Raw genomic sequence first — 25,571 nt, forward strand, 5'->3', positions numbered from 1 at the left:
ATGAATACCTCGCATAGTACCAATGTGATGACGGTGGAGACAAGGAGAAAGCAAGATGATCAAAAGAACGTGACCTCATTTCAAAAGAAACCGTTTTGTACGGCAAAGAGTCTTGTGAGCCTGGTGAGAAATTGCAGCATACTTCCTCTCTCGAGTCTGACACTGAATGTAGCTCTAAAAACCTTTCCTCCTCAGCTGTTACAGAGAGATGCCAAGATACAGAGGACAAGACTAAAACCACTGAGAAAGAGCATTACCGAAGCAAGAGGGAGCATGCTCCTAGTGAAGAGAAGGAGAGTCAAAAAGCAGGTCCTTCCAGCAAGAGAAGGATAAAGTGGAATACAAAGAATACAAACTTGAGCTCCTGATTGGCTTCATGCTGAACTCTGTGCTGTTCTTGTCCTAATCTTGGTCTCTCCATAGATAATATGGTTTAAATCCAAATAGAATCGTGCGATGAGGAAGATCTCACTGCAACAAATTCAACATCTAAAATCAAAGTTGACATTTTCCGTGATTTTCTTCCTGAGCAGAAGTGTGCGGTACTCCTTTTATATTAACGTAGAGATTATTTCAAACAGTCTTGAAGTGCTTGATGACTTAACAGTCTGCAGATTTATTATCAAATCAAAAAAACCCCAACTTGGTAGACTATTTTTTTCTCAGTTTTGAATGACCACTAGGAAGAAGGTTATTCCGGCATCAAGAAAGTCATGTGGAATGTAACAAAATGTACTGAACCAGTAAGTAAAACTTATATTTTTCTATTATTTCCATTGTTTCAACTCTTCAGACGCTTATGGATGGCATAGATAACAGAGGGGAGATCGTGGTAATCGGAGCTACTAACAGACTGGATTCTATAGATCCTGCTTTACGAAGACCAGGACGCTTTGGCAGACACTTCCTCTTCAACTTGCCAGATAAAGAGGTGAGAACTTAAATTCAACGTTAGTGCTACCATGGCAAAGTCCAACTTTATAGGAAAAAAAAAAAATGACAACTTGAACAAAAGAGTGATACGTGGAGACACTGCGTTGTTCCATGGAGGACAAATCTGGTACTGGATATATATGGTCAGGATGATACCACCAAGTAGTTAGTTCTATAATCAAACCTTTCATTCCCAAAGTTGTACCTGTTTGCTTAATTATTTAGTCCACTTGGGTGTTTTCATCATGAAGTTGTGTTTTTGGTCTCAATCCTTCACTTATGAATGAATAGGGGACGTGTTTGCATTTGATTGTGCCCCTGCTCAGTGGTAGTAGTTTGAGTCATAATTCTTTTCTTCTTTATAGTAATTGTAGCAATTGGAAGCATTGTGCCAGAAGTGCTTTCTGTGAATTTACTGACTGGAAAGCAAATGTGATGAAGTAATGAGACTGTCCCAATGAAAGCTTGCTAAGTTTTAGAGAAGTTTTTTGGACAGCAAAGAAATGTTTCTGGATAAATTTTTCATTACAGTATTTTCCTCTGGGTCCTTAGGTCTCGTAGTTTGGAAACTTGTTATTGAAGCTATAAATGCCTTTTCTTTCACTGTAGGTTCCTAGAAAAAGTTCAGTATAACAAATAAGAACTATTCAATTTCCTGGTTGACAATGCAGAGTGTATATTAAATAACTGTAAAATACTTGAAAGTTGAGCAAGTAAGAAAAGTGTATTATTAGATGAGGGGTTTTGAGGGAGGACTGTTTTGTTTTTTGTTTACTTGTTTGCCTTTTGGTTTGTTTGTTTCTTGTTGGTATTTTTAAGGAAAACTTGGGACAAGCTAAAATGCAATGATTTTGCTTCCAGGCTAGAAAAGAAATTGTCAAGATTCATACTCGTGACTGGACCCCTCAGCCACCGGACATGTTGCTTGATGAACTAGCTGAGAAATGCATTGGTAAGACTGAAACAGAAACGGATTCTTGCTTGTGACCAAGTTGTAAAGAACCTTAGCTTGTACCAGGCAGTACCCATGCTCTTGTGCCTTGCTGCACAAGTAGTCAACGAGGCAGCTGGCACACCTTCATAGCAATCAGAGTGAGATGCTTTCATCTATTTACTCTTTGTTGTCGTTCCTCTTGTTGTCTAAGAACGTTAAATGGTTCTGGGGCATCTTCCTCAAGAGTATAGTTTTTGATGAGGAGTCTGCTTCAGCTGCATAAGCGCAGGATATCAGGCAGTGAGCAACATGAAACTTCCCTGCAGAGCGGTAGCACTTTGAATTCCCTGTTAAGCTGTTTGGTTTTGGCATTACAAATTCTTTAAATGTTGCATGTTGTAAACCTGGGCCTTGACTGATGTAACGTTTGATTTTTGTTTGTTAGGATACTGTGGTGCAGATATCAAATCTTTATGTACTGAAGCTGCGCTGTGCTCTCTACGCCGATGCTATCCTCAGATTTATGCAAGTAGGGAGAAGTTGCTACTAGACGTTAATTCTATTAAAATAAAAGCAAAGGACTTTTTCATGGCTATGAAGAAGGTTGTTCCAGCTTCAAACAGGATCAAGGCTTCACCCGTACAAGCACTCTCACCCATTTTCAAGCCACTTTTTCAAAGATCAGTAGAGAATATTTTACAAGTTGTGCAGAAGATCTTCCCGCATGCACAGCTTGCACTAAAGGAGGACCGACAGCAAGGTATAACCACAGCATCCACTTCTTTATAATTCTGCTAAAGCAAAAACTTGTGGTTTGTGCAATCAACTTAAACCTTTCAGACATAATGGTGGTAGAATTTTATTATTTGCATGTGCGTGTCTTTTTTTTGGGCAAGTCTGGAATATAACACATAGGTTTTATTGTGGATTCAAAACTGAAATGCCAAATGGAAGCTCTGAATGACTCAATACACAGTAAAGGACGATGCGTTCTCTACTGAAGCATCCTGCTTCTGACGGCAGCTAAGATAATTAGCATTTGTAGAGGTTGACTTGAGGTTTGAAGTATAAGGCACCTATTTTTCTTTAAAAAATCAAAACTCAGATCTTTGGAGGGGAAGCATTTCTAGGTCAATGTTTCTAATTCCTTTCTGAAGAATGTCAGGACCAGGATACAAGTATAACTGGTCTAAGCTAAATATTGTTTTAGCTATCATCATTTTTAACCAGTCTCCTAATTTAAATGTTTGTGGATCGTACTATACACGTGAGATCAATTAGCATTGATACTTACTAGATGAATGGAATTCTGTGGCCATCACATCCTTTATCCCCGTGCTTTCATTGTGGGAACCTCCTCCAGAAAGAAATGGTCTTGTTTGTTGTTTTCTTTTTAAGGTATTTAGCAACTGCAGAAATTGTTCGTAATCTCCTTTATTCTAAGGGGGAGAAAAAAATCACCAAGAGTAGCGTACCTTACACGTACACATCAGTGGGACTTAGTAGAGCTTTGTAGGGCCTTGTGCCATCTCCTTAGATCTGTGGTGGGCTGAACTCTAGGAAATAGCTTTCAGTGTGTGCTCTCAAATGAAGAAAGGGTTTTGGCACTGATTTAGAAGCTGTATTAATGGAAGAGAAAGAGACAAAGGCTATTCAGGAAAGTTAACAAACCTCTTTTGCCTTTCAGAGCATTTCAATCCTATTTTACAAGATGATATGTTTGACAGTGATGACGATGCATCCTTGGTTTCTGGAGATGAATTAAAAGATGGAATGCCTGACGGACCAGAGAAAAAATGCCTCTGTTTCAGCAGGTAAAGAAAGATAGATCCCTGTTACGTTTAAATTCTCAGGTCTGCTGAGTCTTTGTGAACAGTTCCAGCTGTTAAAAGTGCGAGGGGTGGTAGAGGAAGGGGCAACATCAAGTTTGTGTGTTGAAGGGGTGCTTGGTATTCACAAGAAGAAAGGGTGGAGGGACTAAAGTTGTAATGAAGTTGCTCTGAATGACCAAATTGAAAAGCCCAGGCTTCTCTTCGTAAGCCAAAGTGATCAGTAGACTACCAGAACACGTTGACTTAATCCATGGCATTCTTTGAAAGACTCAAGACCACATAAATGTGCTGTCTGTCCTTTTAGCTAAAAATACCCCAACTTTATGGGTTTGTGTTGCCACCTTTTGCCCTTCTGTTTTCCAGGATTGTTAAACCAGTAGTGAATTATGTAGCAGAAAGAAAACTGAGAAATGGCTTGTTAAAACACCTTGAGAAAAAATTGAATGGTGTCTTTATTTGTTAAGCCACCAAGTTGTGTTAATCTTGTGATATTTTAGTATGGAAGTCATGCAAGCCCACAGTTGGAAAGTTAGATCATGTTGTCACAGCTGGATCAGTTATTTTTCTCCGTTTCTATTGCTGTGCTGTCCAGAAGATTTTCTGTGCTTTAGAGCAAGGCTAAGTCTCTAGCATCATTGATTTAAGCCAGAAAAGGTACAGCCTGATTGTAGTGGGGAAATAAATGCTCCTCACAAATTTATTTTTAAATAAATATAAATTTATAATAAAGTAAATAATAAATATATAATAAATAATAAATTTATAATAAAGTAAAGCAAGATTACAGGGATATTAAATTACACTGGCTTGTAAACATGGTGAAATTTCCCATCCTTGATGGGTCTAATACAACAAGTCTTTTCTCCCTTCTCTGCCCTGTCCTCTTTCTTAATGTAGGCAGTTGAGAAAGCCAAAATTGGAACGAAAAAAAGAATATAACACAGGTAAGTGGCTGTAAGTCCCCGGGATACCTATTTGCTTTGGTTACTGAAGAGGATGGCACTTGGTCACTCCATGGCTTTCATTTGGCCCCAAAGCCTTCTGTAGTCAGCTGAATTCACTCCTCAGTGACTTTTCTGTGAAGAGAGGTAGGTGCAAATAGGAGATTTTATGAATTCCTTGGGGAGGGAGCAGTGTGAATTGCAGCTTGGTAGGCACAAAGCAAACTGTTCTAATTGTGCAAAGTAAATCGATACTTGATAAGTTCAAACTTAGTTTTATAGCTGGCAAGCACAAAAGTAAACCTTAGCTGTGATCCTAGCAGCACAGTGGTGTAGCTCTTCCCTTCCCCTTGTCCTCTTGGCTCTTTTAATGACAGTGCAAGCAACCAACCTGTGCCAAAGGGTGCTGTATGGCAAACAATGGGCAGGCTTTTTTCTAAAAAGCACGAGTTTGAGTTATGTGGTGTTTGGGTGTTTCTCTTGAAACGATTCTTCCCTCCTTGAGCTGTTAGATCCTAATGCAGGAAATGGAAGTGCTGCATGCATAAACAGAGTAATCAAACATACACCTCTTAGGAAGAGGCTTGCAATGTCATAGTGTTTGTTTTGAGCACTGTTAGATACAGTTTGACATGAATGGAGTGAAAACACCTTAGAGAAAGGTGTTGATTGTTCTCACTTTTCCAAGACAGAAATAACTGGAGTAGATTTCCCTCCTGCATGGAACAAAAGTTGCACGTTTGTTTTTGTCTGGCTAGCTTTCAGCCTCTTTAAAAATTTCCCTACAGGTCCCAGTTTTAAGTAGACAGTTTAAACGTGCAGAGCGATAAAGAAGTGGAATGCAGTGGTTGTGACACCAACTTCTGATCTGAAATGTAAAGAAAACTCAATCCACTTCAGGGTGCCTTTTTTGTTTGTCTGTTTCCATTTTACAAGAGCAACGGTGAAATAAGGAGAATCCCATCTTCACTGTTTCAAAATCCTTTGTTTCTGCGTTTCAGTCACCAGAACATTGAGGAGTAGAGGTGGTGCAAAAACTGTGAGACGAGTCCACGGAGAAAACAGGGACTTGGAGCTGCGCCGCAGCTGTAGAGTCGGACACAGTCGGTACTCGACTACTAACTCGTCCATTCTATTTGACAAACTTATGACAAAGTAAGTCATCTTTTCTTGCAGACCTCTTAGAATGATCTTTCTTAGCAAGCCTTTGCACTATGGCATGATGTTGGCCTCGACTTGCTCTTTATTTTGACAGCAAAGAGGTATGGCTGCTCCTGGCATTTCCTTCCTGTTTACAGGGAGACACCGTTACCTGGCTAGATAAACAGATTTTCTTGAAGGTGCTATTTCAGCATATAAGAATTGATTTAAAAAACAACCAACAACAGCAACAACAACAAAAGTGCTTCATGGCTTACTAGTTTTGTAATCTCACATTTCTCCAGGAATACTTGATTTGCTGCATTTCACCATTACACTCGTCAGCGCCGCTGATTCTGGTTTATCACTATTTGCATTGCAAATCTCCTTGTCCAAAGCTTAAACTGATGTATGCACTTCTTGAAAACAAAACCTGAAGTTGCAGAGCAGAAGACTCAAGTCATTATGTTAGCAGCTGTGTAACCATACTGCTTTCCAAGCATAAGATGTCCAGCTTATTTTGTTTCTATGAAGAGTTTAAATGGCTCCCGGTAAGCAAAGATGTCCCCACACTGCTACTTACTATTAAGCAAGGATTCCACCTCCTTTGGCTGAGGTCTGCTCCCTTACTCATATTCGAACATTCATCCAAGTAGCCTGCAATTCCACACTCTCGGGGGAAAGTCCATAGAATAGAAAAGGTTCCTCCAGTCTCTTCCTCAGCCTTTTTTTTGAAGCATGCAATAAAGCAAAACATTCACAGGCTGCCCTTCCATGCAAAACAAGGCAAATTAGTAAGACAGGAGCCACAAAACTGATCGTCCTTTAAAGTTAAAATGAGATTTGAAATAGATCGAGTTAGCAAGTGTTGTAAGTCTGTAGCTAAGTCTGGTTTTGCCAATGCAGCACAATTCCCTATCACGTAGCCAGAGCTGCTTCTGTAGCTCCAAGAAGCAAAACTGCTTTGACAAAATACTGTGTCATCAAAGCATTTGTTGGCTCGGTAGGCACGGCTCAGGTTCAACAAGTTTGTGAAAAAATGAGTACTAACAGAAGCAGCAGGGTCCAAAGAAACACTTCATGTCCCCACTGCGAAATGAGGGGCTTTACCTTGAGTGTTATGCACACTGTCAATAGAAAAGCACTGTAACAGAATCTGCCACGGCAGTTTGCATGTTACTGAAAGACCATCAGAGTGGGACTGCAGCAAGATCATTGCGAAGTTACAAAAAAAACATGTGGGGGTGGGAGTTTAGTTGCGTTAGATAACACAATCTTAGATAAAGATTTTGGTCTTAACGTAAAAGTAAGGATGTCTACTGATCTCTTCAACTCCAACAACTGAAGCCCAAGTCTGAAAAATCGCCTTTAAGAATGCAAAGAAAATATTTAACTCTTCTGTATGTTCATACTTTGCTATCAAGCAAAGGAATGAATGCTGATGCCTTAACTATGTAGGGCTGTAGCTTACAGAGAGACTACACCTTCCTGTTTTTTTCCCTTTAAAAACGTTAAATGCACGTGAAATTATTTGGGGGTGTTTTCACATGCAAAGCCTAATGCAGTGCATGCAAGCCCTGTCATCTTCTTCCTCTAGTAGTGTCGCGTTAAGGGGTGTAGCCGATTGACCGTCATGGGTCCCGTCGGATTCAGGGTGCTGAACTATCACGGTCACGGATTCACCAAGCAACGCAGTACGGCCTCGCTCTAGTCGCATTCAAGGAGAACTCTCACAGCTAGGAAGAATGCAATTAAGTGCAATTTCTTACGGCGACAGGTACACAGGTTCTTTGGATTGTCAGTGATAAATTCACTGTCTGCAAAAGCAAGCTAGCATGCATGAAATGCACAGGTACACAGCCTAGGTATTAAGACATGAAAAAGCATCAAAACTCTAGAGATTTCTAAGATTCCACAGAGACGCCTGGTATAAGCAAGCGTTCAGATCTTACCCCACGGCGTCCCAATGGAGTGGGGGTGGGGGAGTGAGAGGCTCAGCCTGTCGAGTGATGTCAGAAGGAATCCTTCCTGATAGTATCTTCCCTAACATCCCCTTTCTCTTAAAGCAATTGATATTATTTTCTATCTTTAAGGTGGAGCTTGAGTGACTCTAGTCATGCATATCTTGGTTGTGCTTGGTAGAAATGATCTCACTTGCGTTTAAAGGTACAGGCTCTGAGAAATTCCGAGGGCGTGCTCAGTGAGGGGTGGTTGCACCTTGGAGGCGGGTAGCTTTTGGGATGGAGGTGTGCTTATGATGCCTAGTCGCTTAAGGCGATTACTCCACAAGTAGTAACTTAGTGTTGATTTAACTACAGCATATCTAAAACATAAGAAGGATGTTAGTATGGAAGAAGCCGATGAAGCCAGTCCTTAAATCTTACTACTTATTGTGCATGAGCAGACTGGCGTGAGTTTTAGCTATACTGGCAAATATCAAACCACACCTGTGTCGTCCCAAAGCTGGGAAAAAAACAAAAACAAAACCAAGGAAATGTTGAAGCAAATAGAGAGGCCTGTAGCTTGTGCAGTCTTTTAGCTAAGAAAATAAAGAAGGAGAGAGACAGGTAGCCTTGAGCTAGCAGAAGCAAGGAAGAGAAGGGCTAAAAGGGAAAAAACAGGAAGGAGAACACCAGCTCCAGACTGACCTATAGTAACCTTTTTCTCATTAAGGGTCATTAGCACATTAAAAATCACACCTGTCAAAATGCTAATCTATGCTAATGTGGGATTCGGTGTGTGTCCCCCCTCTCCTGTTCCCCCTCCCCCCCGGTATTCCTCTGTAATGCACAAGCTCAGTGGAGATAAGTTAGGTGAGCTGTAATAACCAATCCAAAGGAGCCAAAGAGAGAGTTTTCACAAGTTTCCTGTGTATAAATGACGGTGATTCGAGTCAGAGGTGTGCTTGCTTTGCGAAAGATGGCCAAGTACCTGACTCTGCAGAGTTCTATAAGTAATTATATAATTAAAAGACCTTCGTGTGCATTCCGACTCTGGGTGCTTATTGGCGCGGTGCACTCTGCACGAACCTGCAGACAACATCTGTACTCAGTGTCATGCCTACAGACAACCCTCTGCTGTTTATTTATTCCTGCATATTTTTCTGTGCATTCAACACAACCCCTTTGGCACAACTAGTTAACCACGTAGCTGCCAGTCCACCACTCAGTTGCACTTGTGAAGAGGAAAAGCTATTTCCGTCTACTGTAGGAGCACATCCTCTAAATGCAAGCTTCACTCAGCTGGTCATTTACTGCAGGACAAGATTTGAAAAGTGTTGTTGAGTTCTGGGTTTCCTGCTTACAGGAAAAATTAAGTGCTAGATCGCCCTCTACTCCGCTTTGTCTGCTGCATTTAATGAGATTAAACTGATTTCGTTTGCTCCTCCGTTTATGGACAATGAGCTGAAGGAACAGGTACAGCACATTAGCCTGGAATGCCTTCCCTCCCAACCAAAGTAAACTGGAGCTGTAACTAACACAAGCAAAAGCAAGGCTTCTGTGTTTTCAGCTGAATAAAGTTCCAACAAAATCATCCTCTGGGATTTGAAGCTTACTTCACATGACATGCCAACGACTCTTTTCCCTCTATTGTAAAGCGGATCCCTGCTGTTAGTTGCTCTACAAGCAAAGGAATCGTCGGTTTGGTTACCAAATAGCCGCTTCTGCAAACGAGAAGTGTTGTGCTCTCTCTTCCCTTTGAATGACTCCACACTTCTCATCAGCTACTGGATTGCTGACCTAGAATCAGAGAACATCCCAAGGTGGAAAGGACTCCCAATAATCACCAAGTCCAACTCGTGGCTCCACACAGGACCACCCCAAAGTGAGACCCGATGTCTGAGAGCATTGTTCAACACTTGTTGACCTCCGTCAGGCTCGGTGCCATGAGCAGTGCCCTGGGCAGCTGTCTCAGTAGCCAGCCACCCCCTCAGCGCAGCACCTGAGGCGCACGGGGCTCGGCGGGGCGGCCCGGGAGGGGAGGACGGCGGGGCGAAGTGGCAGCTCCCTCAGAGCCGTCTCCCCGCCGCCTCGGCCGCATGTCGTGGCTTTTTCGTGTCGGGGCTTTTTCATGTCGTGCCCTCGGTCTCTCGCCGTGGGTGAGATGCTGCTCCCCAGCGCGGACCCCTTGCGCGCGGGGCCTGCCCGCGGCGGCGGCGGGAGGGAAACCCCAACCCCAAAGCCCTCCCGGCAGGGAGAGCTCGGGGTGAGGGCCGATCCGGCACCGACAGTAAACACACGCCGGAGGAAACGCTCTGGTTTTAGCCATGAGCAGCGCGGCCAGGTTCAAAAGGCGTCACGCTGGAGCTCCGAGTTCGGCGGCGTTCCGAGGCCGTTGTGGCGGTTGTGGAGACGGCCCCGGCTGAGGTGGCTGCTGCTGTCGCTGCTGTCCCCTCTGTCCCTGCTGTTGCCGCTGTTGCCGCTGTTCCCGGACCTTGGAGACCCCCGGCGGCTCCCTGTGCCAGGCCCTGTGGCCCCGGGGAGCTGCCCGCCGCCTCGTCGGCCAGCCCGGCAGCAATCCTGCCAGCACAGAATAGCCCACTGCGTTTCAGGGTAAAGTGACGATTAATTTCTATTTCCTGGCCTGGGTGCTGCTTTCTTCTTTAAGGAAGCTTCAAGGTTAAAGGTTCAACTCAGTTATGTCAGGGTTCAACTCCGTTTCGTGAAGGGGCTCTTGTACGAAAGCTTAAGCTGGGATTGACTCTCTGCTAAGCGGAGGCCAAACGTGGACCTACTGAGAAGCAGGTCCTAAGTGATAACATTTTCTAAAGAGACTGCTAAACACATCTGAAGAGTGCTGCTGCAGAACTCTGAATGGGGGGATAGCAACTGTCTTAAGTGATCTGGAATCTTGAATTTACTTTTCAATGGACAAGAGGTGTGTCTCTCAAGGCAAACAAAGAGAGGAGTAACACCCTCTCTTGTCACTCATGTCAACATAAATTTATGCTCAGAGCGTAGGTGTAGGAACAGCATCGGTATGTATATGGAACATCGGGAGAGGAAGCTCTATCGGTATTTACAGTTTTTCTACTACCTTGCCAGAGAGACGTCATCTCCAAATGAGAAATGGATGTATTTTGAAACAGTGGTGGTGGATCGGATTTCTTCTTTCTAGTGTTAATATTTGCTCTTGAATCGTACTTAATAGCTGGTAACACCTCAATCAGTTGTCAAAAATAAACTTAAAAATGTGTAAGGCTTATCTCATTGGTCAGTATAAAGATCAAGGTCTTCCCTTCCCTTCCCTTCCCTTCCCTTCCCTTCCCTTCCCTTCCCTTCCCTTCCCTTCCCTTCCCTTCCCTTCCCTTCCCTTCCTTCCCTTCCCTTCCCTTCCCTTCCCTTCCCTTCCCTTCCCTTCCCTTCCCTTCCCTTCCCTTCCTTCCCTTCCCTTCCCTTCCCTTCCCTTCCCTTCCCTTCCCTTCCCATTTTCCCCAGTATTGTTTTTCTGTTCTCCTTCTCACTGCAGTCTTGATTTTGTTTCTTGTCCCTTAAGTATGTTTCCAATGTGTTGCTGAAACATTTTCCCTTTCAATCCTAAAAAAGGAGCTGTCACTGGTGAAGATCGGAGCTTATCCCTGAGCCCAGGAGCTGTCACCTTAGTCTTCCAATCGGACAAGGACGACTTCATTTCTCATGTAAATGCATTTGTCAGGTTTGCGTATTGTTTTTTCAGGAATGGAAAGTGTGTATAGAATGGATTTAAAATCAATTTTAAATGTAAAACGTCAAGGCAAAAAAGTTCTAATTACAACCTCTGCACACAATTTGCCAGCTGTGGGACTAGGAGTTTTCTTATTTACTGTGTTTTGTTTAACGTGTCTGAAGTTTAATGGACAGCAATCAAGGCGTGCTAGAAATCTGAAAGCACTTTATGCTTTGTTCTCTCCGTCATTTTGGTATAACAAACTAGCTTATGTTTTAAACCCTCCATGAGGTTAGTGGTTTCCCTAAAGGTAACAAGTCCCTGTGTGCTACAGTAAGACAGTAACAAAACATGAAGTATAGAAGTTCATCCTGTCATTATTCAGCTTCTGCCTATGGACACACAACTACGCTTATTTAAAGCGGTATCACCTTGAAACCTAATCAGCATTTTAAAAAGGACTTTGTAGCAGTTATTGGCTTTTGTCCTGGAGGGCTGAGGTTTGTTTTGTTTTGTTTTACATTCAGCATTTCCGTTTCTAGCTTACATTCCCCTGTTGTTTTGCATGAGGAAAGCGTGCAACTTTAGAAAGGAGAACGGAAAGAGCTGCTTTTTAGTCTAACTTTTCAGTTTGTCGTAGGAGTTTTAAATGTGGTAGGAGTAAAACACCAGAAGTACTGCTGCCAAAGTTATATTCAAACTCGTCTTTCTTGGAGAAGCAGAAGAAGCCCAGGGAGAAATGAATTTGCAAACATGCTCTTCATGCTCTCCTTTCCCAAGATTTCTCTGAGATATAGCCCATCCTCTGTGGGTTTTGAGGTATATGGTTCCCAGGAGTGAAAAGGAGGGCCAAACATCTCTCCTCTTGGATCTCAGCATGCCAGGGCTTTGGTGTACTGCCACTTACAGCTCCGCTTTTTCACCTGGAAAAAGCGACCGCATGATGTAGACTGAGGAGCCCTCACAGATTAACTTGCTATCACCAAGTGACGCCCATGAAAGGTGTATTTAAAAGCTAGGCTCATTATAGAATCACAACAAACCCCTCATGACTGGTGCAGTAGACAGTGAGGTAGAGGGCGAGCCCTGGAAAGACAGAAGAAAAGTAGCAGTGAGTTCTGGGTACCTTTGTGCAGACGAAACAGAAAAACGCAGGCAGTGAAGTAATAGTGTTCCGTTACTAATGCCAGCAATAGATAATTGCAACAATTATCTATTAGATCATAGGTACTAATTAACAGATAATTGCGCAACTCCGGAAATCAATAAATAACTGATTCCCCTCAGAGAATGTCTTCTACATTTTTATATTAAAAAGACTCCAGAGTTGTAATGGATTAAAATCCTACGGAAGGGAAAGAAATGGCATCAGCCACTAGTTCTGCAGAAGCGAAAAGTAATACTGATAGAGTTTAGATGGAAATTTTCACTTTGTGTGTTTAGTTTGGGGATTCTTTTTAAATCATTCATACCAGCGATTTAGTTCTTAAGGCTGTTTCTTTGAGATTAAGTGACAGGACTTCTGTTACTCTTTTCTTCTTGGAAGTGCTTCTTGATAGTCTTACGTCAACCAGAACTTCTGTCTCTGTCGCAGATGTGAACAATGACCGTAGCTAAGAAGCCCAAATCTTCAAAGCCTAAAAAGCCCTCTTCAAGGCGGTCTGGCAAATCCAAGAAACCAAGTCCTAAAATACTGATGTCACGCACCGCCAACTGGGGCCGGATAGTGCCTGCAGAAGATTCAAGCCAAGTCTCTGTGGCCCAAGGACGTGGAGGTGCTATTTACTGTAGATCATCTGAAAAATCTAAGGCTTTTGCCCCAAGAGATCTAAGTAAGTGTGCGTTCTATCCTGCCTCCATTGTCTTCAAAGCAAAAGTAGAAAATGCAGTTCTTACTTGTTGCACTGATAGAGAAGGGGACTACTGTGAAGAAAGACTTCAAAAGCGAATCCCCTAAGGCAACTGAAGTGACTGATGTTACAGAAATTAATTTTGATATATTTACAGTCAACAGAGAAATACTGGGGAGCTTTTTGTAATGCACAGATTCCTCCATGTCTTTTCTGTTTTGCAGAGAAAAGTGTTTGATTGTTGCTATTCACAGCTTCCATTTTTCACAGGTTTTTTGAAGGATAACATTGCTCAGGAAAAAATCTGGTATCTGTAGGGGTACCGTCATTCCTAGTTCCTAGTTTTTACGTTTTTACCGTATAATTTCAAGTCTAAGTTTGTGGTTTAAGTTATAATAAGGAAAAAAACAGTAGTTGAGTTAATCAGGTTAAAGATTATAGATGGAGAGGAACTTGGCATTAGGTGCTACAAACAGAATGGCAGTTAGCCTTGCCTTAGAAAAATTAAAATGGTTGACTAAAGTTGTTTTTGTTTTTGTTTTTTTTTTCCCCAAAACATTGTGTTGACCAGCCAATTTGAATTTGGTGGTATTAAAGCTGTCTGCAATAAGTTTTTCTGGTTTGGATTGTAGCTAGCTCCTCTAGGTGCTCCTGCAGAATAGTATTTTTTAAATACCTTTCTTCGAAACAAACAAACAAGATCTCTTTTTAAATTTAACTTTCTTGCAGTCGTTAATGATGGAATTGCTCCGCCACAGAGCATTCTTTTTCCACCTGAGAAGATTTGTATGGATTGGCGAGAAACACAAAGTGTTGGAGTTGGCCTGTACAATCTTGGCAACACATGTTTTCTTAATGCTACTCTACAGTGTTTGACCTACACACCCCCACTTGCCAATTACATGCTTTCTCTTGAGCACAGCCAGTCATGTGAGTACTTTCTAACAGTATTTTGAATCTGTTGGATAGCTCTGAAGGTGAAAGAACAGCAGTGATTCTGTGAGATAAGCTTATTTGCCTGATTTTACCTGTAGCAGCTGGCTTTGAGCACTGTATTAGCAGTGGGCTCCGAATAGCATATGGAGTGCAATTAATGCACCATGTTTATTATTTAGTTAGTTATTTGTTTGTTTGTTTGTTTGTTTGTTTATTAAAGGATCATTTATTGCTTCATGGGAATAATGAAGTGCATTGGACAGTAATGCATTTGGTAGTAATTTTAGAGAGTAATACATTTTGCAGCCTGTGGAGTTCACATTCCTGTCAGCCTTTACAACTGCGACTTTGCAGTAGTCTTTTAGATTTCTCATCACAACATGCATTTGAATACAGGCTTAGTGGATATTTTTCTTCTGTCAAGTTGTGTGAAATGAAATGTTACAAGACTGTTGGGACATTGGCATCTTGGGAGAATAGAATGTAGCAAGGAGAGTGGATATTGTATCTATAGTTTAAATTGTACTTAGATGTTTGTAGTTCTGGATATTTCGCTGGACTGGGATGCTTTGTTCTTTCACTCTTCAGGTCGTGAACAAGATTTTTGCATGATGTGCACGATGGAGACTCACATTAACCAGGCCCTGCGTTGCACTGTTGATGCCATCGAGCCTACGCATGTTATCAGTAATCTCAGTCGTAAGTGGCTTCAGATGTGTTTCTTTTCGATAGCTTGTAATCTTCAAATAATTATTTGATGTGTCTAAGTGGTTTTAACACTCCAATGAAGAGAGATTTTAGAAATACAAGAATGATTTCATTTTTAAATGAGGTCAATACTATCATCTTCTTATTTAGGAATAGGACAACATTTCCGTTTTGGCAGTCAAGAAGACGCACACGAGTTCTTGCGCTATACTGTTGATGCTATGCAGGAAGCGTGCTTGAACGGAAGCACCGAGTAAGCATAAACAAGTTCACTTTCATACATTCTCTAGCACCTTCTAGTCCTTTATTTACTCTCAGAAATGATCTCTAGCACCTTTTAGTGCCTTATTTACTATCAGCAACGCAAGTCTACATCATCCTTGGTTTTCATCAAACTCTTTGAAGAGTTAACTTCTGTGCCTTAAATCTTCTGAGGTCTGATTATAATTTATTTCCAGATTGGACAGATCTTCTCAAGCTACCACCATCATTCATCAAATATTTGGAGGATTTCTAAGATCGAGAGGTACTTGAAAAAATATTCCTGTCCTTAGAACTGATCTGTGTCTTTTGTCGGTAGTAAAGCAGTCTGTAGTTTGTCTAAAGTAGTATCTGTCAACAACTTGAATTTGGACAGTTAGTCTCCTTCACATAATGTTAAGCATTTATATTTTGCTTCCAGTGAAGTGCTTGAATTGCAAAGCAGTTTCGGATACGTATGAGGCATTTCTTGATATCACTTTGGATATAAAGGTAAGATGTTTTCTAAATATAATTCATGATGTTTAAGTACATGCATAACTTTCTAAATTAAACTTGTTTAACTTAAAAAACCAAACCACATATAATGTTAAAACGTAAGAGCTTGGTGGTGCTAAGGAAGTGGATTGGACTTTGTCCTTCCGTGGAACCCATGTAAATAGTCTCCACATTTGCATTGGGTTTAAGGGGAAAGAATTCTCTTTCTGCAAAAATTATAATGCTGTCATACTTCTTTGTTGTTCTACCTCAATATACATCTAATTGTTAGACTGATGAATTTGTCCCCAGTATTGATGACAAAGCACACTGTAGATGCTGTCTAGGCTACTGGAAAAGTATTTGTTCCAAAGTCAAATGCCTTCCAGGTGAGGTCAATGCTGAGCATGCTCTTTCTGCCTCCTTCTTCACAGTGCTCCTAGTAGATCGCTTGAGTATGTTAGTAAGATTCTCTTATAAACTACTAGTATGTCTCTGGAATTCTGAATTACGGTGACTTTAGCGCTCTTCTTTCTCGCTGCTCTAGGCGGTTTCGTCTGTTAGCAGAGCTCTGGAACTCTTTGTGAAACCTGAAGAGCTGGATGGAGAGAATTGCTATAAATGTAGCGAGTAAGATTTTGACGAATTAGGTCTTAATCCTAGATGTCAGTTTTCTATGTTGCATGACTCTGTTGGACTACCTCTAAACTTTGGATCTACTTACAAGTTTTGTGGAAGTTTATAAAAGACTTGGATTTTTGTTTCCTTGGAGGGGGGAAGTCTTGTTCATAGGCATTCCCTATGGGTTTGCAATTCTCTGGCTTGTATTTTGCCATCAGAATTCAAAAAGAGCTACTTTTGTTCTTTCTATTTATTAGCTCTCGACAGTACTTTTCTTGATGTAAACTGCCCAGTTTCCGTTGTTCTCTGGGCTAGTGGCTAATTTTCACTGCTTACACCGTAGGTCCTACCTTGGAGCGGGCAATGTGTCAAACTGAACTATTTTGTTTCAAAGGATGGCAGATGGTTTCAGTGTCTTTCCAGACAAGCTCAGTACATGAAGACTTCCTACTGTTAAATGTCTCCCTCCTGTAGAATGACCATGTGCTTCTGTTGTATTTTTGATGTTGATAGTCGACCTATGTTGGAGATTATTTGCAATTTCTAGCCCTGGGGACCAAGGCTCTCTCGTTCCGCTTTCAGTATTTGTATTTCCCTTGAAAGCTGAAAGAATGTATCCAGGATTGGAGTTCAAATAGCCACTTTTGTAGACCAAGAAATGGTACCTTGCCATCCAACCTGGTCATACCCTTTTGTGAGAGATTCCTGTTCCCGCTATGCTCTGAGTTGTTGGGAAAATTGACCTTCTTCTGTGTATTAACAAACCTGACACGCAGTGCATGGGTTTATGAAAAGAAAAAAGACCAACCTATTATGCAAGTAAATATCATTCAAATAGCATAGGCATGCGTGAGACATTAAAAGGAGTTTGTTTTGGGGGCGAAAAAAGAAGATGCCTTCAAACACTTATCTCTGCTTGGTTTTAAGGTGTAAAAAGATGGTTCCTGCATCCAAGAGATTTACCATACACCGTTCTTCCAAGGTTCTCACAATATCACTGAAAAGATTTGCAGATTTCACAGGTGGAAAGATCAACAAGGTATATTTACCACTGTAATGCAACTATATCATTGTGTAATGGGACATCCCCCAAAGCTGAAAGTTGTTAATATTTTCAGACAATAATTGTAGACTAACGACTATGGCTTATTCTTTCTCTTAATATCAATAAAGTTCCCGCTTGACAAGAAGCATATGCTTTCCTCTGAGAAGGCTGATTCATCAGGAAACAGTTCTCTGCAACTTCTAGTCTTAACCGTTGTTTATGGGAAGACTTATTTGTAGTGAATCAAGAAATATATTCTAGAAATATATTCTAGAAATCAATTCTAGTCTGTGTTTTTTGGAAGTGTTTTTCTCTGGCTAGTCCACGAAGTACTCTGGGATAATTTTTCTATCTTCTTGATGTCTCTTTAGGAGGTGAAATATCCGGAGTATTTGGACCTGAGAGCCTACATGTCGCAGTCAATGGGAGAACCACTGCTCTATGCCTTATACGCGGTGCTGGTACATCACGGTGTCAGCTGTCACTCAGGACACTATATATGCTATGTAAAGGTAGAAGTCAACAGCATTTCTAACAGGGTAAAGGTTGTGCTGGCAAACCAATTAAAGCATGACTAGCAGCTACTGTTTCTAGGGAAAAAGATTTCATTATATTTTTATTTGACATGTGTGTATTTTGTTCCTATCCGTGATTTCAATTGGAAAACGTGCAATTCACCTAAAGAAATCATTGTCTTTATTTGCAGGCTGGTAATGGACTTTGGTATCAGATGAATGATGCTAAAGTAGTGCGTACTGACATTAAAAGAGTTCTTGGTCAGCAAGCTTACATACTTTTTTATATCAGGTAATAACAAATCTTAAAATGTGTTCAGAAGAGATTTACTTTCCTGTTATTGATATTTTTCTGTTTTGCAAGTGTTTTTCTTGCTATCCCGGGAGAAGATTATTATTTGTCTAATTCAGTTCTGTCTAACCTGAAATTCTCTGTGTCGTTTATTATCTTTTGTTGCTTGGCCTTAAACTGCAGCACTTGTGTAAATTGCTATCTATGTGTTATCTGTAGCTGGCTACTTTAGAGAAGGAGAGAAATGAAGGTCATCTGTGGTGTAAGAATGAATTATTGCTCTGCAAGTGATAGTCTTAGTAGGAAGACTGTTCTCTACTTTTCAGTCTGTAGTCTTGGCGAAGCCTTCTGTAGAGAAGGCTTCCATATCGTATGAGCTGTTCCTCTAAAATGATAGGATGGGATTTAATCCAAGAGTAGGCTGAAAGAAAAACTAAACTACGATCACTGCTCTTTTCTGAAGGCGCTATGATTTGACACTTGGAGAACGTGCGTTTTACTTGCCAGCACCATCTTATCCCTGTTCATTCCCTCCTGGTCAGCAGGGGGCTAATAGTAAGCAGGCTGGATTTCTGGGACCACGACTTCTTCCTCATATGATTAAGGTAATTCAGGGAAGCGGGAGGGCAGATAACGGCACCAAACTGCTAGTGGGTTTGGGGTTTGGTGTGGGGTTTTTTGTTTGGTTTTCGGCATCTTAGTTTTGTTTTCCTTCCCACGCTGCAGCTTTCTTCACAGCCCTCATGCTACAGCCAGAGTCATTCAAACAGTGGTTACTGCTAAATTGTGCAGCCATGCGACTCCATTACTTTATACCTCCAAGACAGCTTTCTAAAGCACAGAGAGCTACGCTCTTTGACTATTTAAGCAGAGTGTACTAATCCTCAAATCATTTAAAAGAGGACTTGTTTTTCCTATCCTCGTCACTTTAGCTAAGACAGGGAAAACTAAATGTCTTATTCCTGAGCACCAGAACAATTACTTCAGGCTTTTCAGGGTATGTTTAAAGGGGAAAATAAATATATTTGGGAATAGCAGCAGGTAATGTTAAGTTGCTTGGCTGGTTTTCAAAGATGATGTTAATTTGATACCAATCTGCAGTAAACCAAAAGCAGGAATTGAATACGCTTATTGGACTTGCATTTATCCTTAAAGGGCAGTGTGTTTTTCTTTTTAGGTGTTAAGACCATTTGTAGAAACACTCAGTAGGAGAGTTTTGTGTTTCAAAATGTTACATGCAGTGTTTGCGTTAATCCATCTTGCAATTTCTTCTTTTTAAATACAGAATTCAAGCCGTTTAAATGGAAATGGATCCATAAAAGAGGACGCAAAGACCACTGGTGTCACCCTAAAAAGGCCATCTTCAGCACCACCAATGGCCTGTGTTCAAAACCAGGCAATTACCAGGCCTTCAATGACTGATACGTCAAGAAAACAGAAGATCACCATCAGTATTCACAATAAATTGCCTGCTCGTCAGACTGTGTCACAGCCTGACTGTCTTAGCAGTGCTGTGGAGGATGAAGATCTCTACCAGGCTGTTCCTTCATCCACAATTACAAATTCGGTAATGCAAATGAAGCAAATGCAAACAAACAAAAAAGTTTCTGATGAAATTTTTGTGGAGCCAACAGTGAATGAAAATCCTAAACTCAGCTCTGATAACACAGTCCCTTATGGTGCAGAATCTTCAGGAAAATCTGAGGAGGAGTCAAAGGGCTTATTTCAAAGGAATTGCAATGCAATGTCCTCTAATGGAATTTTGGTTGGAAAGGTAGTCCGTACATTGCAGCATTCCAATTCTTCCTGTCAGAATGCTGACAAAGGAAGATCCCAGCATGAGCTGCCAAAAACAGATTCACTAAATGGTGCTATTAGGTTAGTTAATGAATCTAAAGAAAACGGACTGAAACTTGATGATTCCACTTGCCGAGTTGAACCTGTTAAACCTTCTGAGATGTTCTTTTCTAAAACAAATGGATTGCTTGAAACATAGATTTGCTCCATCGAGAATTTCTCACCTACGATGTATTCGGGAGTGTTTATTGTGTTCCTAATTCAGGTGAAATACTGAGAAAACACAGCACACATGTGATCGTAAGACTTTGTGGTATTATCCCCTTAGAATTTGCAGACCTGAGCTTACATTAGAACTTGTCAACTTAAGCTCAGCTGAGATAAAAATTCCTAAGTTTCATAAAGTAGATTTTGGGGGGTGAGTTGGGGTTATCTTTGAAGTGTAGATAATGCATACAACTCACAGCGGTCTTGCTTACCATTTAATGGAGACATTCTGACAAGACTAGTCCTCAGTACTACTACAAATAGTATTTTTTTGTCTGCTGACTTGTGCGTTTTAATTGCAGATGCCTGGAGCTATGCCTTCAGTCAATCGAGAAGTCATCACGGAGTCCTTCAGAGCCAGCCAGCTGAACAGCTTGTCAGAGGAAATGAGGTAAAATGAGCACAGTCTGATTAAGACAAGACTTTATGGAAGTTCGTTACAGTTTTATCTGTCTACTAATAGTATTTAATGGAAGGATTTAAATTAGTACAATTCCATACTGTGTGTCCAGTGTCACGAACAGAACTAATGATCAGCACTGAGCATATCACTCTGATGCAGGTTGGTGCCTCAAGGAGAACTTGTGTTCCTTTATAGAATGTTTTTCCAGTTTTTCTCCACTGTCTGGAGAAACATTGGCTGTTCCCCGCTCGCCCCTATGCCTTTTTTCTCAGAGCAGCAGGTGGAAGGAGACAGATGCGTTTGCTTTTTTAGTGCAATGGCTTCAGAAGCAAGAGGGGAAAAAGCACTTTCTCTGGGAGCTGAAGAAGGTGTCCTAATCACAGGAGAGGTTTCTAAATGGCATATCTTTGCGAGCGTTCCTGTAGTCCGGAGGTTTTTGTTTGTTTGTTTGCCTTTGGAAGGTTTTACTCTTAATATTCACGTCCTTCAGCAGAAGTGAGAAATGGGTTTTTATTTTATGCAGTGTTGCGGAACCTCCGAAATCTCCTGGGAATGATGAATACCTCGCCCAGTACCAATGTGATGACCGGTGGAGACAAGGAGAAAGCAAGAAGATCAAAAGAACGTGACCTCATTTCAAAAGAAAATGTTTTGTACGGCAAAGAGTCTTGTGAGCCTGGTGAGAAATTGCGGCAAACTTCCTCTCTCAAGTCTGACACTGAATGTAGCTCTAAAAACCTTTCCTCCTTAGCTATTGCAGATAGACGCCAAGATACAAAGGACAAGACTAAAACCACTGAGAAAGAGCATTACCGAAGCAAGAGGGAACATGCTCCTAGTGAAGAGAAGGAGAGTCAAAAAGCAGGTCCTTCCAGCAAGAGGAGGTGTTCTCAGAGCGTGGAATTTGTTGAGCAAAAGAGTCACAAGCAGGAGTACTGGGAGGGAAGCAGGTACAGATCTTTCCCTCGTGAAAGAAACAGCCCTGAGAATGGCAGAAGAGCAGTCAAATATTCAAAGTACAGATCTGGCAGCGGAGGAAGATCAGAACAAGGTAGCAATAGGTACTACCGATCCAAAGGGGAAAGAAGTTGGAGCAGAGAAAGATACTATCGAGACGAAGCACGGAGATGGGAAAGATGTGGCTATTACAAGGATTACTATTCACCTCATGCGACAGGAGACAGTAGAGAGAGAAAGTTCTCTCACGGCGATTCAGCCTTTGACAGATCGACTGCAACTTACTACAGCAGGTCACATAAGCATTATCATTACAAAAGCGGATGGCCTCACGGTTCCCTCTTGAGAGAGGAAGATGTACGTCGCTTTAGCACACCCCGAGCAGACTTGCATCGTTGCTCGGTACCTCAGCAACATTCCAGAAGACATTCTCGTGAAAGACATGCGCTTCCACCTGTGTCAGCTCATTTGGAGAACTGTCGCCAGAAAAATGAAACAGAAGGAAACAGAAAAAGAAAATATACCCGTGCAGAAGGTAGTGAAAGTGAAATAGAAAGGAAAGACAGAAAGATAGAAAAGGAGCTTGTAGGTGGTGAAAAAAATGCAAAAATATCACAAGTTCTGGAAGAAAAAGAAGTCTAAGGATAAAGATGGAGAGAAGGATTCCAAGTAAGCAAGGATTCCAGCATACTCCGCATTTTTTATCCTAATTCTTTTCTGGGTGCTTCTCATGTCTTCCTTTTTTTTTTTTTTTTTTTTTTCTGGTAGTTTCTAAGTTATTTAGATAGCATCAGCTGGCTGGGGATCATGTTGTTAGGTTGATCAGTGAAGACAGGAAAGCTCTTGCTGAATTGTGTCAGAGCACTAGCTTTGGACCACATAGTTCGAATCACATCCGTACACCATTCCAGATTAGGTTAAAAGATTTTTTCTGCTTGCACGTATTCCAGAGCTAGCCGTTGTTAATGATCTGTGTACAAACCAGGACCTATGGTCCTTCAATCTGACGGCTTAAGTTTGCTGCATCTAAAGTAAGTTGCGTGTGCACAAAGCACCACAAAATAGCTGACATGCTGCAAATCATCACCTGTGGTAAAATAAATCAAGTTTCATATAGGCAACAAGTGCCACATCTTTTTTTCCCTTTTTAACTTGCATGTTTCTTTCAGACTTCATGATTTGTGTTTCTGTGCGCTCCACTTTGACAATGCCAATCGCAAGCGTAAGAAAAAGAAGAAAAAGGAGAAGAAAAAGAAGAAAAAGGAGAAACACCAGGAAAGCGAAAAGGCTCCTTGGAACACTTAGATCCTCGTTTCCAGAAGATAACGCGGGAGAAGAAGGAAGAATGCCATCCTCCAGATGGCTCTTCATGTCAGTAATGCAGAAGTGAGAGCAGTAAACAACCTTACAAGGAAGGGAAGACTTCCAGTGCAGGCGAAAGCAAGAAATACTGCTCCATCGCATCCAACGACTATACTAAAGGTAAGCGGCCGCAGCGTGTGTGAGGAATTCCTTTTATATTAATCTCGAGATTATTTCAAACAGTCTTGAAGTGCTTGATGACTTAACAGTCTGCAGATTTATTATCAAATCAAAAAAAAACCCCACTTGGTAGACTATTTTTTTCCCAGTTTTGAATGACCACTAGGAAAGAAGGCCTGAAATAAAGAGGTTAAAGGCAAATGGTTTTCATCTGGTTTGATGATGAAGTGGCAAACAAGAGGAAGAGTTGCAAGCTCCCTTCTTAAATTCAGTCCAGCCAAGTAGGAAAAGTAAATGTGGACAGCTGTATCTTGGCAAAGAAGATAGTAGGCAGCAAGGAGGTTTAGCAGTCAAGATGGAAGGTGATGCCATGAGGCTTACAGGCTAGTAATGTTCTAATGAATCGCAGCCTTCCTAAAAAAAAACCTGCCTGAATAATTCATGTGAATAACATACTACCTGCAGCTATTTCAGCTTCTTGCTGTACAGCTGAATGCCTTTTACGTAATGTTTGGAGAAGTAAAATCTTGGAAGAGGTTTTCATATCTTTTGCCCAGTTTGGATGATGAAGTAAATTGCCAGAGTCAGTAGATTCTGGCACTGACAAGCTTCTTCAAGCTTAAGAGCGAGTGCAATTGTTTCCAAGCATTTTTCTTTTCTGAGACAGGGAGCACCAGAAGTTGTCATCTTAAAATACGACATGGAGGGGAGGCTGGTTGTTCACACATTCTTGCCAACATTCATGCAATCTGTCCCATTATCAAGAACAAAATTAGGGACTGAACGGAGGTCTTTCAATTTCCAGTGTTGCAAAAATGGACTTTTTACGATACTAATGTCAAAAGAATCCTGATTGTACTGGACTGGAAGTATCTCTTCTAGCTGAAAAATCAGGAAGAGCACAGAAGAAAATGCCTCTGCTCTACTGCTCTTCGGGCTTCAGTGAATTCTCTGGCCAGCAGATGGCGAACTCGTTCTTTCTAAACCAGTCCAAAGTAGAGGAAGAAAGTAAACGTCTTGCATGCATTACACAAGCGCGGGGCATGGGGATCCCTGGGCTATATACGTGAAAGAGATGTTCGTTGATAAATACAGCAGTACCCACCCCACTTGGATACACTGCTTGCAAGGTAAGCAGGATAGGAGGGCTGTGCAAAGCAATTCTGTTAAATTGAGGAATTCAAGTATTTCGTCAAGCCTAAAGATACTAATTAGTTTCCTTTTGGGGAAGGTCAGTCTTTCAAAGCAAAGAAAAAATGTCTCTTAAGCAGGATTTTCTGAATGGTGGAATCTAATCTGAAAAACGACCACTTCCACATGTTAATTATTTGCTAGTTTATTATTTTTAATTTTCTACTGTATTGAAGCTCTCAAAGAAGCTAGGGACAGACTAGGAGCAACGGAGGACTTGTTAGAGTGCCTTTTCAACCGGAATCATGTTCCTTTGAATAAATGAACAAGGATAGCTAGTGACAATTTGTGATTTAAGGAAATTGCAGATACGTGAGAGAAAGAGCAGCATTAAAGCAGTTAAATTCCTGCATTCCTAAGTGTTCTCTCTAGCAAGTTTCTGAACGCTTCTGTTCTGTGGCTAGGATTTGGTCAGCTTTGATCACTAGTAAACCAAGGATGCCGTCCAGTCAAACCTTCAAATGACTGTAACTTACCTAAGGGCAACCATTTGCTATCAAAGCAGGTAGCTTTGTCCTACTATTCTGTACAGCTCACCAATTTTAGCATAGAATTCAAATGTAGTCCGTTTAATGGGAGGGCTTTGGAAGCCGCCTTCTCCAGTCAGTTCAGCCCTGTAGTCAGAGAGCAGATCAATCCGTGTACAGGGTTGTGACTTCTCTCTTTGGAAAGAAAACCAGTGAGCCAGACAGTTCCATGTAGACTATCACAGCAGGGAATGACATTTCTTCCCTTTGTCTTTCAGATGCAGAGCTTACTGCTGGAAGCCTTCAATACTCAGACTAAACCTACCATCAAATCCGACAACCTTTTTACCATCGAAACGCAACAACTTCTTACCGTCAAACCCAACAACGTCTTATGACTTCTTACCATCAAAAACCCAACAACTTCTTACAATTTCTTACCGTCAATCCCAACGTCTTCTTACCGTCAAAACCGACTGCCTTTTACAGTCAAAACTGACTGCCTTTTACCTTCACAACCGACGATGCAACCTCATCATGTTATAAATGAAGTCTCAACTCCCTCTGAATTTAGTAACATAAAAGAATATTTATAAAAGGCAAGTAAACAGCGCTGGGTGCGTGGGGAGTCTATGCTCTACCACCATGCGCACCCAACTGTCAAACTTTCCAAATATATAGAGGACATTGCTGTTACATATTTACAAGAAACCCAAGTACGCCTATACATATGGATATCCTATCCCCGCTTCATATTAGAATTCTCTTTGTGGCGGTCCTTGTGGGTGAAAGGCTCACGGTTTCCCCATCACCATTAGCAACCTTTTGTTCCAGACTGCAGGAGCGGCTTCGACTGTCTCCCTCTTCTTCTGCACA

At 41.4% G+C, this 25,571-nt stretch overlaps 2 protein-coding genes across 2 annotated transcripts; both read left to right on the top strand.

The window, feature by feature from the left end:
* LOC116501568 (ATPase family AAA domain-containing protein 2-like) lies at positions 1-10,898 on the top strand. Its single transcript, XM_032207171.1, has 8 exons — positions 1-123; positions 794-931; positions 1,795-1,885; positions 2,313-2,627; positions 3,555-3,681; positions 4,597-4,643; positions 5,642-5,795; positions 10,742-10,898. The coding sequence occupies exons 1-8, from the start codon at positions 1-3 to the stop codon at positions 10,896-10,898; spliced, it is 1,152 nt and encodes a 383-aa protein (XP_032063062.1).
* Positions 5,683-25,022, top strand: LOC116501569 (ubiquitin carboxyl-terminal hydrolase 42-like). Its single transcript, XM_032207172.1, is given in 21 exon segments — positions 5,683-5,795; positions 11,327-11,418; positions 13,021-13,258; positions 14,006-14,206; positions 14,801-14,911; positions 15,071-15,173; positions 15,379-15,446; positions 15,603-15,673; positions 16,206-16,288; positions 17,207-17,318; positions 17,696-17,836; positions 18,031-18,131; positions 18,595-18,736; positions 19,417-19,698; positions 20,498-20,586; positions 21,122-21,185; positions 21,187-22,152; positions 22,154-22,224; positions 22,725-22,812; positions 22,815-23,037; positions 24,974-25,022. Coding segments are annotated over 18 exon segments (3,042 nt in total). The 5' UTR covers positions 5,683-5,795; positions 11,327-11,418; positions 13,021-13,029; the 3' UTR covers positions 22,935-23,037; positions 24,974-25,022.
* Positions 25,023-25,571: the final 549 nt, after the last annotated feature.

Source organism: Aythya fuligula, unplaced genomic scaffold (assembly GCF_009819795.1).
Source record: "Aythya fuligula isolate bAytFul2 unplaced genomic scaffold, bAytFul2.pri scaffold_40_arrow_ctg1, whole genome shotgun sequence".
Classification (NCBI taxonomy): Eukaryota; Metazoa; Chordata; class Aves; order Anseriformes; family Anatidae; genus Aythya; species Aythya fuligula.